The 14706-nt window shown below is 36.4% G+C and overlaps 2 protein-coding genes across 3 annotated transcripts; one reads left to right on the top strand and one right to left on the bottom strand.

Annotated features, from left to right (window-relative positions):
- The first annotated feature begins 7968 nt into the window (after nucleotides 1-7968).
- On the top strand, nucleotides 7969-11124 carry LOC127837748 (uncharacterized). 2 transcript variants are annotated; one of them, XM_052365079.1, is made up of 2 exons: nucleotides 7969-8152; nucleotides 8905-11124. In XM_052365079.1, the coding sequence occupies exons 1-2, from the start codon at nucleotides 8131-8133 to the stop codon at nucleotides 10377-10379; spliced, it is 1497 nt and encodes a 498-aa protein (XP_052221039.1). In that variant the 5' UTR covers nucleotides 7969-8130; the 3' UTR covers nucleotides 10380-11124. The 2 variants fall into 2 exon arrangements, with proteins under 2 accessions (XP_052221039.1, XP_052221028.1); XM_052365068.1 differs by lacking the exon at nucleotides 7969-8152 and adding an exon at nucleotides 8222-8618.
- On the bottom strand, nucleotides 10600-14233 carry LOC127837749 (uncharacterized). The gene is made up of 2 exons (XM_052365096.1): nucleotides 12894-14233; nucleotides 10600-12507 (listed from the first exon to the last, which is right to left on the bottom strand). The coding sequence occupies exons 1-2, from the start codon at nucleotides 13125-13127 to the stop codon at nucleotides 11242-11244; spliced, it is 1500 nt and encodes a 499-aa protein (XP_052221056.1). The 5' UTR covers nucleotides 13128-14233; the 3' UTR covers nucleotides 10600-11241.
- Between the last annotated feature and the right edge of the window lie 473 nt (nucleotides 14234-14706).

Below are 14706 nucleotides of genomic sequence, written 5' to 3'. Positions count from 1 at the left end.
GATCCCCATAATATCACTTTAAACTAAAGATCTCAACGTTCTCTGCACTCCTGAGTTTTTATACAGAAATCAAGTATTAAAACCCACGCTTTCCACGAGAATGACGCGACCTTGTCAGCCGATTCGATTGTAAAAAGGTAATTAAATTGACCAACTATTTGTGATTTTAGAATCACACAATTTTCATTCTTCGTGATGCAGTTAGGAATTGCGCATATAGAACGGGTAATGCGAACTTTGTTTTAAATGATTATCTTTCACCAAAACAAACCAACGTCAAATTCCGTTGATCTTTGTGAAGATATTTCTTGTTATTTCTTAGCGTGACTGCCTATAAACAAAATCAAGATAAAATTATTGTTTCTACTTCCATAAGGTGTACGTTGTATCGCCATATAAATCATTAACACGTTAAACCAAACGTCTACACGTTCAATGACTTAAATGATGCCGGAAGCGCACCCAATAATTTCTCTATTGCAGACTATTTGCTGCGTTATTTCTAGGCATATTTGTTTAAGAGACACATAGGAAACAAATTCTCCGTTTGAAATGTTTGTCTCGTCTGTAATGATAAATAAAACAACATGTTTAACCGACCTTAAAATCAGCTCACACGATTCCACGTTTCGTTTAATATAACCGACGCCATTACCTCCGGTTCGGTTTCAAGTCTATTCTCCCTGCCCATGGCTTAAGACGACAACGCTTTCTTCAAAAGACATCTTTCGACCCGTGGTGGCAATATAAAACAATAAAAATAGTTGTGTTAATACAATCGGATAGAGAACAATGATTAGACAATAACTACAAATTAATGCAAACATAAAATATCTAAGAATAAAGCTTTGTCTAATAATTCACGATAACTTAATATTAAATTTTACAAAACACAATTTTGAGAAGTATACCATCAGGTGGTCGGTCTTTCTTAATACTAAAAAAATACAACAACACAAAAACACTTATACACTATCTTTTCCCAGAATTTATAATGATTTTTATGTTATACATATACATTTCACTAAATCTCTAAAGTGATACAACTGCTCATAATTATACAAGTTCTCCATTTAAATTTATGAAACCACGTGGTCGGTGTAACCGAATTCTAAAAATGCAAAATATTTAATATCTTCCCCAAAATATATACTGAATGTTATATTCTAAATGTAAATACGCCTACCAAGATACAATTGTGTATAATTAAATAAGTTCTCCTTTGAAAAGAAAGAGTTAAAGACAAATTTATGAAACCATGTGGTTTAAAATGTAAACTTGTAAACCATAGCGCGACCTTCCCTGTGATGCGAGGAGCTAGTAAAAGAACGACAATTTGCACGGGCAGTGGTTTTATACTTAATGGACGAGTCTATGTGTTAGAGTAGACTGAGTAGGATGGGGTACAAAATTGGGGTTTGTGTTTCGGCGATTCCTTAGGAAAATACCGTTTGCGTTGAATAAGACAGTTTATTCTTGAGCGAATAAACATTATTATATAGAGTGTTCAAACAAACTTAAGAAACTGAAGGCTATTGTCGCACTATTTTTAATAGGTCATACAGGGGAGCTATTGCAAAATTCCGCAGTAGAACTGCGCCAATTGGTATTGAGTAAGGAAGATACAATGGTTTACCAGTTGAGCAAAGAGTCTGTTTGCATTGTCCAGATACTATTGAAGATGAGACGCATGTGCTGTTACATTGTTCTCTGTATGAAACTATTAGATTTGATTTGTTACACAAGGCAGAATAATTAGATGCACATTTTGTAACCTTATCGGATGCTGATAAAGTAGGATTTTTACTATCTAATTCAGACATAGCTTTTTATAGTGCCAAAACATGCTTCAACAAACTGAACAAAAGAAAACTGGTATTGTACAATAACAACGTGTAGTGTAATTAATGTATTAAAGTGTAAATACTTGAAAACCAATAAATTTTATGATAGACATATTTTAGTTTTAAAATCCTAGAAACATGTTTTAGTGCACATATGAAAATTGTTTTAAACACTTGAAAACCCAACAAATTTAATGTTAGACATATTTCAGTTTTATATTCCTAGATACATGTCTTAGTGCATATATGACAATTGTTTTACTAGTCAACTTGTTTTACTTCCATCTTAAAGTTCCCTTGTTAATCAAATTGTGTTAAAATCTTATCAAACTCTTTCCAGTTATTTACACCAATTTTGAGAATGTGTTTTAACATCCTTTCTTAAGGCAGATTTTAATTACCCGATTAACAAGGATCCTTTAGAGCTTATTTGTATTAAGTGTATATAAAGTATAGTCAATGGATCATGATTATCTTATCGTGTTTCTAAGTTTGTCATGTCAAAATTAAAAGTCTCTTGCAAATCTTTTCAGATTGGCAATGTATCGTATTTTAAACTGTGTTATGTATGTGATTATATACTGTGTACTTTGAGGAGACTATACTAAATAAATATATATATACCATAATTTTGACGTCAATCCTTACATACAGGTGTTAAAAAACGCGATGTTCATATTAGCTTGTAAAATACATTGGCTAGAATAATTTACAATTAATATATGTTATTTAACAAAATTTACCGTGGGCGAAATTCGCCAGAATATTTCCATTAAGTCTGAATCGTTCGGTGTCATCAAAACCATTAATCATATCATAAACATCTTTGAAGTATGACAATTGTTTGATCCTACAAGTATCCATTAGCAAATTCAAAGCAGCAATTACTTGGGGAATTTATTCAGCATGATGCAATCCAGATAAATATTACCACTTGAAATACGTGCAGTCGATAACAGACTATTACACTTGATAATACGTTATATTATAATAATAAAAAAGCTTTCCCTGGTATGTATTGATTGTAAATGCTTATTAAGTGTTTATGTATTGCGCTTCAAACAATCGATTATGCCAGTGTTACGAAATTATTATGCTAGGGACCACTGGGGGCTGACGAGGTCAAAGCGTAGTCCGTTTCGCTACGACGTCGGGTATATGTTTTACTACGAAAACATTGTTAAAATACACATGACATCGATAACGGATTAGTAGAAAATTGTGTTTAAAACATGTAAGATTATGCTTTTCTACTGACAAAACTCTGAATTTAAGCACAATGAAATTTCATAGGTCTGTTACATCAAATTATAATCCAAGATGTGTCTGGTTTATGCGGTTAAACATGAAATATACCGCTGATTTATCAAACCGAAGTAAAGTTTCACTTAAAAAAATGCAATTTAGGTTTACAACTGTGTTAAATGACACAATTTTACAATTTCCAAATTGATCTATGTATCGTGAAGCCACTTGTGTGTTTAGAAATATGTAGGGTGACCCAGTAATCAGAAGTAAAGGCTATTATTATTACTTTTATTAGGCGTGATCATGTCTCTGACAGTATACGTATATGCCTCGCTACGACAACGCTTTAGCATGTATGCGTTTCTCACAGAAGACGTATTGGTTATCTCTCGAAGGCAAAATAAGAGAAGTTTTTTTTAATATAGAGTCATTGAGTGGCGGGATGTTTCCTTTGAGAAAGAGGTAGTAACAACGGCACAACATGATCCGAAGCGCACAGTCAACATGGTAATGCACATTATTATGATATAATTAAATTCACGACAAGGCCAAAGGAAACGAAAATCCATATATATGTTCGTATACATGATTTTACCTGTAAAATCCACACCTGTAACAGCCGTAAGGTGTGGAAAGTAGAACCCCAATGGCACAAATCCGCAATTGAATAACAAGTATATTGTTGTAAAGGTGTGGCAGTGGGTTTCTGTCACAGGTTATTGTTTACTGCGTACATGACGGCCGGTAAATTTACCTCGTGTTACAATGCGGTTAAGGCCCAGTCTCACTATGATGCCGGCGGAGCCCCAGTGCGTGATCAGGCATCTACCGGGATGAACCGGGGCCCTACCGGGATGATCCGGTGCTCCACCGGGATGAACCGTGGACGACCGGGGACCACCGGGGCTCCACCGGGGCTCCACCGGGGAAGTATTAAAATGTTTAATACCTCCGGGATGAACAGGGAGTCACCAAGTAGGATCGGCAACGACCGGCGTGGCATCGGGAACAACCGGGACTGTACCGGGAAGAATCGGGACGGCACCTTAGCTCCACCGGTGCCCAAACACACTCCAGCAGAGGCACGGCAACGCCCCGGTGGAGCCCCGGTGAATGCCGGCAGAGTCTCTTTATAGCTACGTTACATAAGTAAACCGGTGCTCTGACGGTGCCGTCCCGGTTTTTTCCGGTGAAGTCCCGGTTGTTTCCAGTGCCAAGCCGGTCATTGCCGGTCCTTCCCGGTAACTCCTGGTTCATCACGGATGTATTAAACATTTGAATACTTTCCCGGTGGAGCCCCGGTTGTCCACGGTTAAACCGGGGCTTTGCCGCAGTTCTGCCGGAGTTTGATGCCGTTATAGCCCCGGTAAGTGCCGGCGTAGTGACGGTATACCGGGGCTCTGCCGGGACTGTGCCGGCTTTCACCGAGTTCAACTTTTTCGTTTGGATGTTAATGCGCACAGTGAAGCACGGCATCTTTTGCGCTGAAAAATAGCAGTCTGCAGTAACTGCAAACTGCATGTGATATGTCCTGAAATGAACACAGAATCTTCGTTGAGCAACCTATACATTATATTTGTACTTCGTTGCGCAACCAATACATACTCTGTGCGAAACCTATACATAAAGCGACTTGTAATTTCCTTCGAAACAAAGCATTTGAATGATTAAAATATATGTTCGTAACCTGTTTTGTACTTTAAAATGTGAAATGTTCACTGAATCAAAGTAACATGTAGTTTTATTTCATTTAAGTTACCGTAATTGGATATTTTCACAGAATAACCACCTTATGCATTGCTTCAAATCGAAATATTTCGATTTTAGCTCAAAATGAATTTAAAGGTTGCAACTACGCGCATTTGTTATTAGTTTGTTATTGAAAATAAGTACCTACCATTACTGGATGTTCCGTTCTCTAATCCATAAACACCAGAAAAGATGAAGCTCGCCTGATTAAGTAGTGTATTTACACAATGTTTTCGTAGTAAAACATATACCCGACGTCGTAGCGAAACGGACTACGCTTTGACCTCGTCAGCCCCCAGTGGGGACGCAAAATGTTATTACCTGTTTCATCGATAAGACGAAGTTACAATATACAGGTAACCAAGTCAAAACAATCTGATGATGTACCTGTGGACTGTAGACTTCGTGGTCGAATTCAATTCTTTAATAGCAAAACGTGATTTAGCATGGTCATTTACCAAACAATATTATTGAGATAATTCGTACTTCCCGTTAAGCTGGAATATGTAATCGATTGGTTTTAGTAACTGTCCGAAGATTTCCGTTTGCACTAGCAGGTTACAGATGAACTGTATAGTCGATACATGCATATATATATATAAAAAAAACACATAAAATATCTCTATTTTGGCTAAAATATAAATTATTAAGTTCCGACTATTTTACAGAATTAAACATAACTATGTGACAAACGATTGTACAGCGGTCAAATATTAGCAATCTTAACGCCTGAGGCATAGCAAATAACATATTTCATTGAAGTTGCTTATAAACAAATTTATTTCAAATGTGTTTTATTACTTTAAAACATAAATTGATCTTCACAACTGGAATCAAGTATAGTTACACAATTTTTTAATTTATTAAGCTTAAGGGGTCTTTTCACGTTTTGGTAAATTGACAAAATTAAAAAAAAATAGATTCGCAAAATTTCGTTGTAGTTATGATATTTGTGAGGAAACAATAGTACTGAACATTATACGTGCTCTGAAATATCCATGATATGCATCTTTTTACGAATTAAAATCTTGAAAATTATAAAGCGGTGCAACGCGAAACGATTGAATTATTTGGAGAGTTCTTTTGTTGTCGTTATTTTTAGCTCGACTATTATATATAAAATATATATAGTGGAGCTATCCTACTCACCCCGGCGTCGGCGTTAGCATCTGCGTCTGCGTGTGCGTGCAAAGGTTAAAGTTTTCGTACTATCCCAATTATTTTCATTGTCCCTTGACATATTGCTTTCATTTTTTGCATAGTTGTTAACCAACATGACCCCAACCTATAAACAAGAACAAGCAACTCTATCAAGCATTTTGTCATAATTATGGCCCCTTTTTCACTTAGAATATGCAGCAAATGTTAAAGTTTTCGTACTACCGCATTTATTTTCATTGTCCTTTGACATATTGCTTTCATATTTTGCATACTTGTTTACCAACATCACCCCGATCTATAAACAAGAGCAGACAACTCTATCAAGCATTTTGTCATAATTATTGCCCCTTTTATACTTAGAATATACATATTATTGATAAATCTATGTTAACGTTTGCGTACTACCCCAAATATTTCCTATATCCTTTGACATATTGATTTATATGTTGCATACTTGTTTACCAACATGACCCTAACCTATAAACAAGAGCAGACCACTGTATCAAGCATTTTTACATAATTATGGCCCCTTTTAGATTTAGATAATTGAACATTTTGCTTAAATTACCATAACTTCTTTATTTATGATCACATTTTATTATTACTTTGACAAAATAGCACTTACCTGAATACCACAATGGATTCCACCCAAACAATACCCCACGCCCCTACCCAGAATCCCCCCCCCCCCCCCCAATATTTTTTTTAAAACATCATCTAATAAATTACCCCACCCCACATCATAATTATACCCCCCTCTCATCTCCCCTACCCCCCCCCCCCCCAACAATTGTTTGTTTCCTTTTATTACTTTTGAAAGATCGTCTTATAAATGACCACACCCCCACATTATACCCCCTCTCAACCCCCCCCCCCCCTAAAAAAAAATTGTTTTTTTTTCCTTTTTTTTATTTTTGAAAGATCGTCTAATAAGTTATTGAATATGAACAATTTCCCCATGATGGCTTACGTTACAATGTCAAGCACTCGAATAGTCAAGCGCGCTGTCCTCTGACAGCTCTTGTTTGTTATACTACGAGAGTTGCTTATATAAAGTATAAACTACATCACTAAGTGTATGAGCACGGATGGCCGAGTGGTCTAAGCGATAGACTTTTACTCCAGGGGTCAGTGGTTCGAGCCCAATTGAGGGCTATGTTTTAAATTTTATTCTTGTCTTTATACATTTAATAACAAACTTCAATACATTCGAAAATATATGAAAAGGCCGTTTTAATAAGAGAGTAAATGAACTCTCATACGTTCTTGCTTTGTCAATATTAAATACTTTAACACACATTTCTTGGTAATCAAAAAATTGAGCTTAGTTTAAATGTTTTAGCAGCTGTAAACGCATCAATCGATTACAAAATGAAAGTTCCTCGTGCACATGGCACATTTATGTTGTTTACCATATTAGGAAACGGAAAGGCTTTTTAGATAATAGATTATGTCTATTTTATCATTATCGCATTATTTCATCTGTAAAAAAATAGTCTGTTTGCAAACAGTATTACATAAAGTTGGTTTTTAAATATCGTCTTGCTGACCGTTTTCGACTCTGTTATGTCAGTTTTGTTTTGACTCAACAGCAACCAAAGTTCCGGTTTCAATATTTATTAATTCAGAACTTTCAAAGTAAATGCTGAAACAGAAAATGGAGAGAAACTTTACTGAATTCTAAAATAAATCTTTATACATTAAATGAAATTATTGTCATGTCGATCCATTAAAACACACTCAAGACTTAAGCTGAACATACAATCTCACTGAAACCACTTACAATTGACTAATCCACAATCCCACTGACTCGTGACTTACAAAAAAGGTTCTAAATGATATAATCATATGTTTAACAACAATAAAAAAAAAAAACTTTCAAAATGTGGGGGCACCAGACTAAATTTGGACATTGTTCTGCAAATCCCTGCTTCGTTACTAAATTCCGGAAAATATGCTCATAAAGACGATGTCAGTTCCATAGATAAGGAGGCTGACATCTTGCCGGTCACGTGACCCGCCGCCATTACGGTGCTCTCAGACTTCCAGATATCAGTAGCAGCACCGGCAGCATCGATATAGCATTGTTTTATTTTTAATATACAAACGCCCGTTTACTATATTCATAATGGCATCGGACACAACTATCGGTAAGTAGATGGTTTATTTAAGCTTTTTATGCACGTTTCAATAATCAATGCGACCTATTAAGTGCATTACAATGTTGTAATAACGACCTTTGTTTTAAGCTTTTGTTTTGACAGTTGGACTATAATGATTAAAATTGTTTACAGACGCTCGCTTGAGTCTATTTTTATTCACTCAATGGCAGTTATGTCAGCCCGGTATAATTATCAGCCAATCGAAACGATAGTTAAATTTAATTGTCACGCGAACGCGTAAACATTAACAAATATGGGACAATGTAACCATGGACATTTTTTTGACACTGATCAAATAGCCGAACAAACAGATATATCCGAAATGTATTCATATTGACAAGTTAACATCTTTAATTATCTACAAGCCAGCACATGAACAAATACAGACATCTTGAAATAATCAAACACACATGTGCATGCAGAGACGTAGATGTTATCTACGTCTCTGGTGAATGTAATCAATTTTGCATTTTGAAAGAAATTCATGGAATCACTATTATAAGATAGATCTATCAGTGCATGTCGTAGGTTCAACGGTTATCCGTAAAAATGACATTTTAATTTCGGTTTGACGTTGGCCAAACGTTTAATCAATGTTGCTATATGAATTTAACTTAATTGTTTGCACGAAAGAGCTATGGCTGTACCTTGTGTCACCCCCCCCCCCCTTTCCCAAAAGAAGCACAACAACAGTGAGAATTCATCAAACAATAGTGAAATTAAGCCTTTTTTTGTTTCAGGCCTTCCCTCAGATGACGTCAAGTGGACAGTGAATGATCCAACCTCTTGGCCAAATGTGACCTATGAGGATTTGGTTGACTACCTTGTGATGGCCAAAGCGTATGATGGAAAAGCGATGAAATCATTTCGATCACTGTATGCATACAACTATGTTCAAAATGGCTGGTTAGGGGACATAATGTGGAGCTCACACAACAACATCCAGTTTCTAAAAGCTAAAGTGTCTCCATCTCAACCAGGAGTTGGCCGTGCTGATTACATGGCTTGGGTGGCAATAGCAGATGATTCTACAATCCTCACAGGCTATTGTACATGTCCAGCAGGCACAGGCAGGAGCTGCAGCCACATCTCGGCCATTATTTATGCTGTGGCATTAGCATGGAACCATGGACTCGCAGGAAAAACCTGTACAGACAAGGATAGGCTGTGGGGTAGAGGTGCAGGGACAGCTGTGCTGCATGAGGAGTTTGAGAACATTAACTTCGAAAGACCAAAGCCAGACGATGCACCAATACTTAAAAAAACACAAAAAAAGGCGACAGGAACCCAACTGCCAAAAATAAGATCATTCCTTGATCACTCTGATCTTCAAGATCATGCCAGTGAGTCGTGCACCAACAAGCTGTGGACATGTAAAGGTACACTGCTCCAAAAAATCTTGAGTGCGAAGGAAAAACCAGTGAATGAGATGAAGTCAGTGGAACACAGTGACCACACCATAGACCCATCAAGGCCAGTTAACGAAGTTACTTGTCAGCCGTGTGATGCATTTTATAAGAAATACATAAATCTTTCTGCTGAGGCAAAGACCAACATCAGCCAAGCTACCTCCTTGCAATGCTCGACGCTATGGAGTGATGCTCGAAAGCTGAGGATTTCATCGAGTAAGGTCCATGCTCTTCCTAAAACAAGCCGTGCAGACCCAAACAAGTTCGTGACAAACCAGATCTACCCACGGTTTAAAGGGAACAGTGCCACTCAGCATGGGCAAAAGTATGAAGCTGAAGCCAGAGCTTGGTTTGAGCAGAACACTGGCCTAAAAGTGGTTCAAACTGGCGTTGTCATCGACCAGACAGAACCATATCTTGCTGCAAGTCCAGATGGACTTGTTGGCGAGGACACCATTCTTGAAATTAAGTGCCCAACAAAGCCCTTGAGGGAACTTATTCAAAGCGGAACATATGATGTTGTGCCCACCAAATCAGGGGACCACTGCCTTAACCCAAAAGGACGAAATGGGTACTACACACAAGTGCAGATAGCTATGCACTGCACTACACAACACCACTGCAAATTTGTTGTGTGGACAAAAGCCGAGGGATTAATAGTGGATGTTCCCTATGACGCCAACTTTGTTAGAACCACTCTGGTCAGAATTAGAGAGTTCTACTTCAAACACCTGTTAGTCCGTCTGGTAGATGAGCATAATTTTAAGAGATTAATGATATCTGATCAATACAAACACTACTGTTGATAGCAGTTTGAGGCAAATAACAATAGTGTTTGTATTGATCAGATATCATTAATCTCTACAACAACAGATAGCAGTTTAAGGCAAATAACTCTAATACAACAACAGAGTCGACTCTAACACAACAACTTCTACAGGAGTTCCCATCAGGGTATACTCTGTTTGGAAGTTATGCGTGAATGCAATGACATACTTGTGGGTTCATATAAAAAACAAAGATCTATTTAGGTTAATATATATAAGTGATTATTTATTAACATTTCTATTATATTTCCTGAATAATGAAATAATGATAACCATAACCACACGAGTACTAATGAGTCGCGTTCTGAGAAAACAGGGCATAATGCATTGGCGTCAAGTATCATCCCAAATTAGCCTGTGCAGTACGCACAGGCTTATCAGGGACGACACTTTCCGCCTAAATTGGATTTTTGCTAAGAAGAGACTTCAATTAAACGAAAAATGTAAAAAAAGTGGAAAGTGTTTTCCATGAATAGCCTGTGAGGATTGCACAGGCTAATCTGGGACGACAATTTACACACATGTATTATACCCAGTTTTCTCAGAAAATGACTATCATTATAATTATTAATTGTAGAATAAATAATAAATATGAATTTAAATCACTAAAGCTACATTCTAATACTCGGTGAAACTGAACGTTAAACTTGCCCATAGAATAGTAGAGAAATGCATGTGCTATTATGAATATTTTTGGTTAAAATAAAACATGTACTAAAACATATATTGTGTTCATTTTCATTCTTCTGTATCTGACTCATTCATTAGTTGCTCCTATTGACAATATGCATTCTTGGATGTACTAATTAAGGCTCTCTTTAAAACAATGAAAAACATTTCTTCAATCCTCAGAAGTATTCTCTCTAATTAAGGAGCCCTGCAAATTACAAAGGGCGGCAATCACTCGCATTTTCTTATCAAGTTTTGTGGTTGATTTAATATTCAAAGTTGTACTTAATATTCTGAAGCATTTCAGTCTATTTATGGCTCTTTCAACATGTATTCGTACAGATGCGATACGCCTTGATGCAATGGTTTCTTGTGCAGATAGCTGTGTTCTTCCTTTCATAAATGCTGGAATGTTCAATTTAACTTGTCTAGCACACAGTTCTTCGCCTATAGTAAACCCTCGATCGGCCATAACTTCATCGCCAGGTAATAAGTATTCCAAGAAACCTGAAGATTTAGTGATAAAATTATCACTAGCTCTCCCGCCATATGCTTTTGACACAAACATAATGTACCCATTTGGAGCAATAGCTACAAGAAATTTGGCAGTATTATGACTTTTATAATTGCTGTACGTCTGATTCCTAGCTTTCAAAGTGAACGGTCGCTGAATAAAAACTTCAGTACAGTCAATAATGCATGTTGTCTTTGGATAAGTGTCTACAAATGATGAAGGCAATGTTCTTCTTATAGATGTTCTAGGTAGCCAAACTACACAGTCACTCAACTTTACAGCCAAAATGTCAATCCATGTGTGAAATATGTTGGCGACTAATGGTCTTGAAATGTTGAAGCGCCTGCTAATATCAAAAAATGTCAAACCTAGCCGCAGTCTCATCAAGACAGATAAAATTTGATCTGAAATGTTTAATTTATAACTTAAAGCTTTACCAAATGGAATCATCATAGCTATTAGGGCCATCAGTACACTATAGTCAAGTCCTGTATAAAAGCGTGCATCAGTGTCTGAAGAAATGTCATCAATGCTGAATTCTGGTGTGGTTTGTTGAGTAGATGCACATTTAGTGGTTTTATGATACGCATATGGATGGTCAAGTCTAATTAAATCATCAGTCTGGGTGCTAGCCTCTACCATCTTCGGCACATTGTTGCAAAAACCTGGATATTTTAGACAGCATGTTGTTTTGCACTCAATCTGTTCATAACTAATGTCATTTACATAATCCGGTGGTAACATAGTGGCAGAAAACATGGGCTCGGAGGGCTCCAGCTTCATGTTGTCGCCCACAGGCATCAGCGCTCTTCTGACCAGCTGACGTCTTGGCTTTGGCGTCTTGGTCACTTCATAGCCCATGTTGACGGTAGGCAGCGGGTTTTTCTTCGTTGGCAGCCCATCTACAAAATGCAGGGAACAAACCTGAAAATAGAAAATACATTAATCTGTCAGTATCTGAACTGATGCATGTAATAAAAAATAAATGTAATTCCCACCCCTGAACCCAACTTTGGGGGGGGGGGGGCTTGGGCTCAAAAGGTAAAATATTAAATTTTGTTACTTTGGTAAAACTGACCTCAAGCGAAAATGAACTAATTCATTATAAAGTTTACCAAACAGCACTCGTTCCTAGATCGAACAGTCTTAACAAAGCTGAATAACAATTTTGTCCGAATTGCCATTCGTCCGAATACACATAAAGTTTTTTTTAAAGACTGACCACTCAGGCTCAATTTCAGATTGATACTAGTGAAAGTATGTAGATCTTTACATAACAAAGTTAACTTATGTTTTTACATGGTTCTTACCACGGCTTTGCTTGCTGGATTGAAATCTTTCCTGTTGATAACACCCAACCACTCTCGTCTTCGCTCGGCGTTCAGAGGTAAACAATGGAACTTGAACGGAGCAAGGCATATACAATTCTCATTTTGTTCGCCATGTTCAGCACATATTGTATTTTTCCAACGATACAGGTCTCTCTGGTTATTGCTGCACCCAACTACGACACATTGTCTGCCCCTACAGTTTTCGTAAGGCATAGCGGCTGGATAAGCTTTCGCGATTTCGGCGATATTTACTAGGGAGCACCGTAATGGCGGAAAAGGATAGTTTCAGGGGAGACCACTTTGTCGACTTAATTTCTGACATCGTCTAAAACCATAAAGAAAATCTAAATCAAAAAACAGTCGGAGAGAAAATCTACCGGAAAGATAACGTGCCGCAGGCAACACAAGTTTAATTGTTAATGAAGCACAATCCATGCCAGTTTGTCTAAGTGGACTAAAAGGTACTTCGATAAGATATCTAATATAAAATTTATTGAAACATATTGCAAGATCACGTACATCCTAGTTTCGTACATGCTGTATCTTGCTTCACATTATATAGGTGAAATGTAAGAAAGCAAATGCGTGGAATCAAAAAGTAATATGTTTTTTCTACACGTGTCTAGTTAGATTTGATTTCATATCTATTAAGAGCGTTTGCAAATGGAAACTTAATTGATCTATAACACATGTGAACGCGTGTCACACAAACATATTTCCCATAATGGGTTTCTTATATTTTTCGAATGCTTGATGTTATCTGCCTTTGTGTCATCCATTTTAGAATATGCAAATTGTTCACGTGTTTGCAAACAGTTTGAGTGCGTTCAATTTTTATATAATCGCAACTCGTCATTTTTTGTTGAACGACGTCGTCATTATGCTTCATGGCATTTCAAAGATCAATTATTTCAGGTTAATGCCCTATAAAGTCGTTTAATTTGTATCAAACAATAAAGGCTCATTGGCAGTTCTACTGTTTTAAATAAAGCACTTCTAAGAATTGCGTAACATAGAACGACCACATCTCGGTAGCAAGCGTAAGTCCTGATCTCGTTTTATTATGCAAAATTACCAATCGAGATGTTTGCATAAACAAACCATATAATAAATACTTATTTCTTCGACAGTAAAAAATTGAAAAAAAATTCAAAGCAAATTTCAAATCAGACAATCAGTATCAAACAGAATTGCATTTGCAATGGGAAATACATTAACTCGTTGATCAAGGTATTGATTGTGGTATTCATACAAAATGCGGCGTTTAAGGATTCTTAAACAGGTAATCTCTTCTTATCAATGGATAAAGTAATTGTATTACATAGAAGAGTAAAAATCATCAAACTGGTGGATAAAAAACATTTGAATGAAGAAACATGAAGCAAACTTCCATTTAATGAAAGAATATTACAATATTTAAATAAAAGTGCATTATATACAAAAGGCACGCGCAAATTCAAGTATTTAAGCAAACATTACGTTCTTTAAAGTCTGACCAAATAATATAAAAAATATATTGTTATTTATTAATGTGTGCTGGCGATTATTTTTAAAATACCCTTACTGTGTTTATCATTATGGAATGTTAATAAGGTAAACATAACATCATTTATGGTGATTATTTACATTATAACTGATGTAAAGTCTAGTATTGTTCATGACACTATATTCGTTTACAATTGATGATTGCTGCAACATGTTTGATGACTATCCAATGTTTGTGTTTTCGTAATTCCTGTTTCATGATTGAATAACACATCATTTTACTTTCATGTACTTTCAAATTCTAACA

The sequence above is a fragment of the Dreissena polymorpha genome, chromosome 1 (genome assembly GCF_020536995.1).
Source record: "Dreissena polymorpha isolate Duluth1 chromosome 1, UMN_Dpol_1.0, whole genome shotgun sequence".
In the NCBI taxonomy this organism is placed as follows: domain Eukaryota; kingdom Metazoa; phylum Mollusca; class Bivalvia; order Myida; family Dreissenidae; genus Dreissena; species Dreissena polymorpha.
This window is presented reverse-complemented; position numbering and strand designations above follow the sequence as displayed.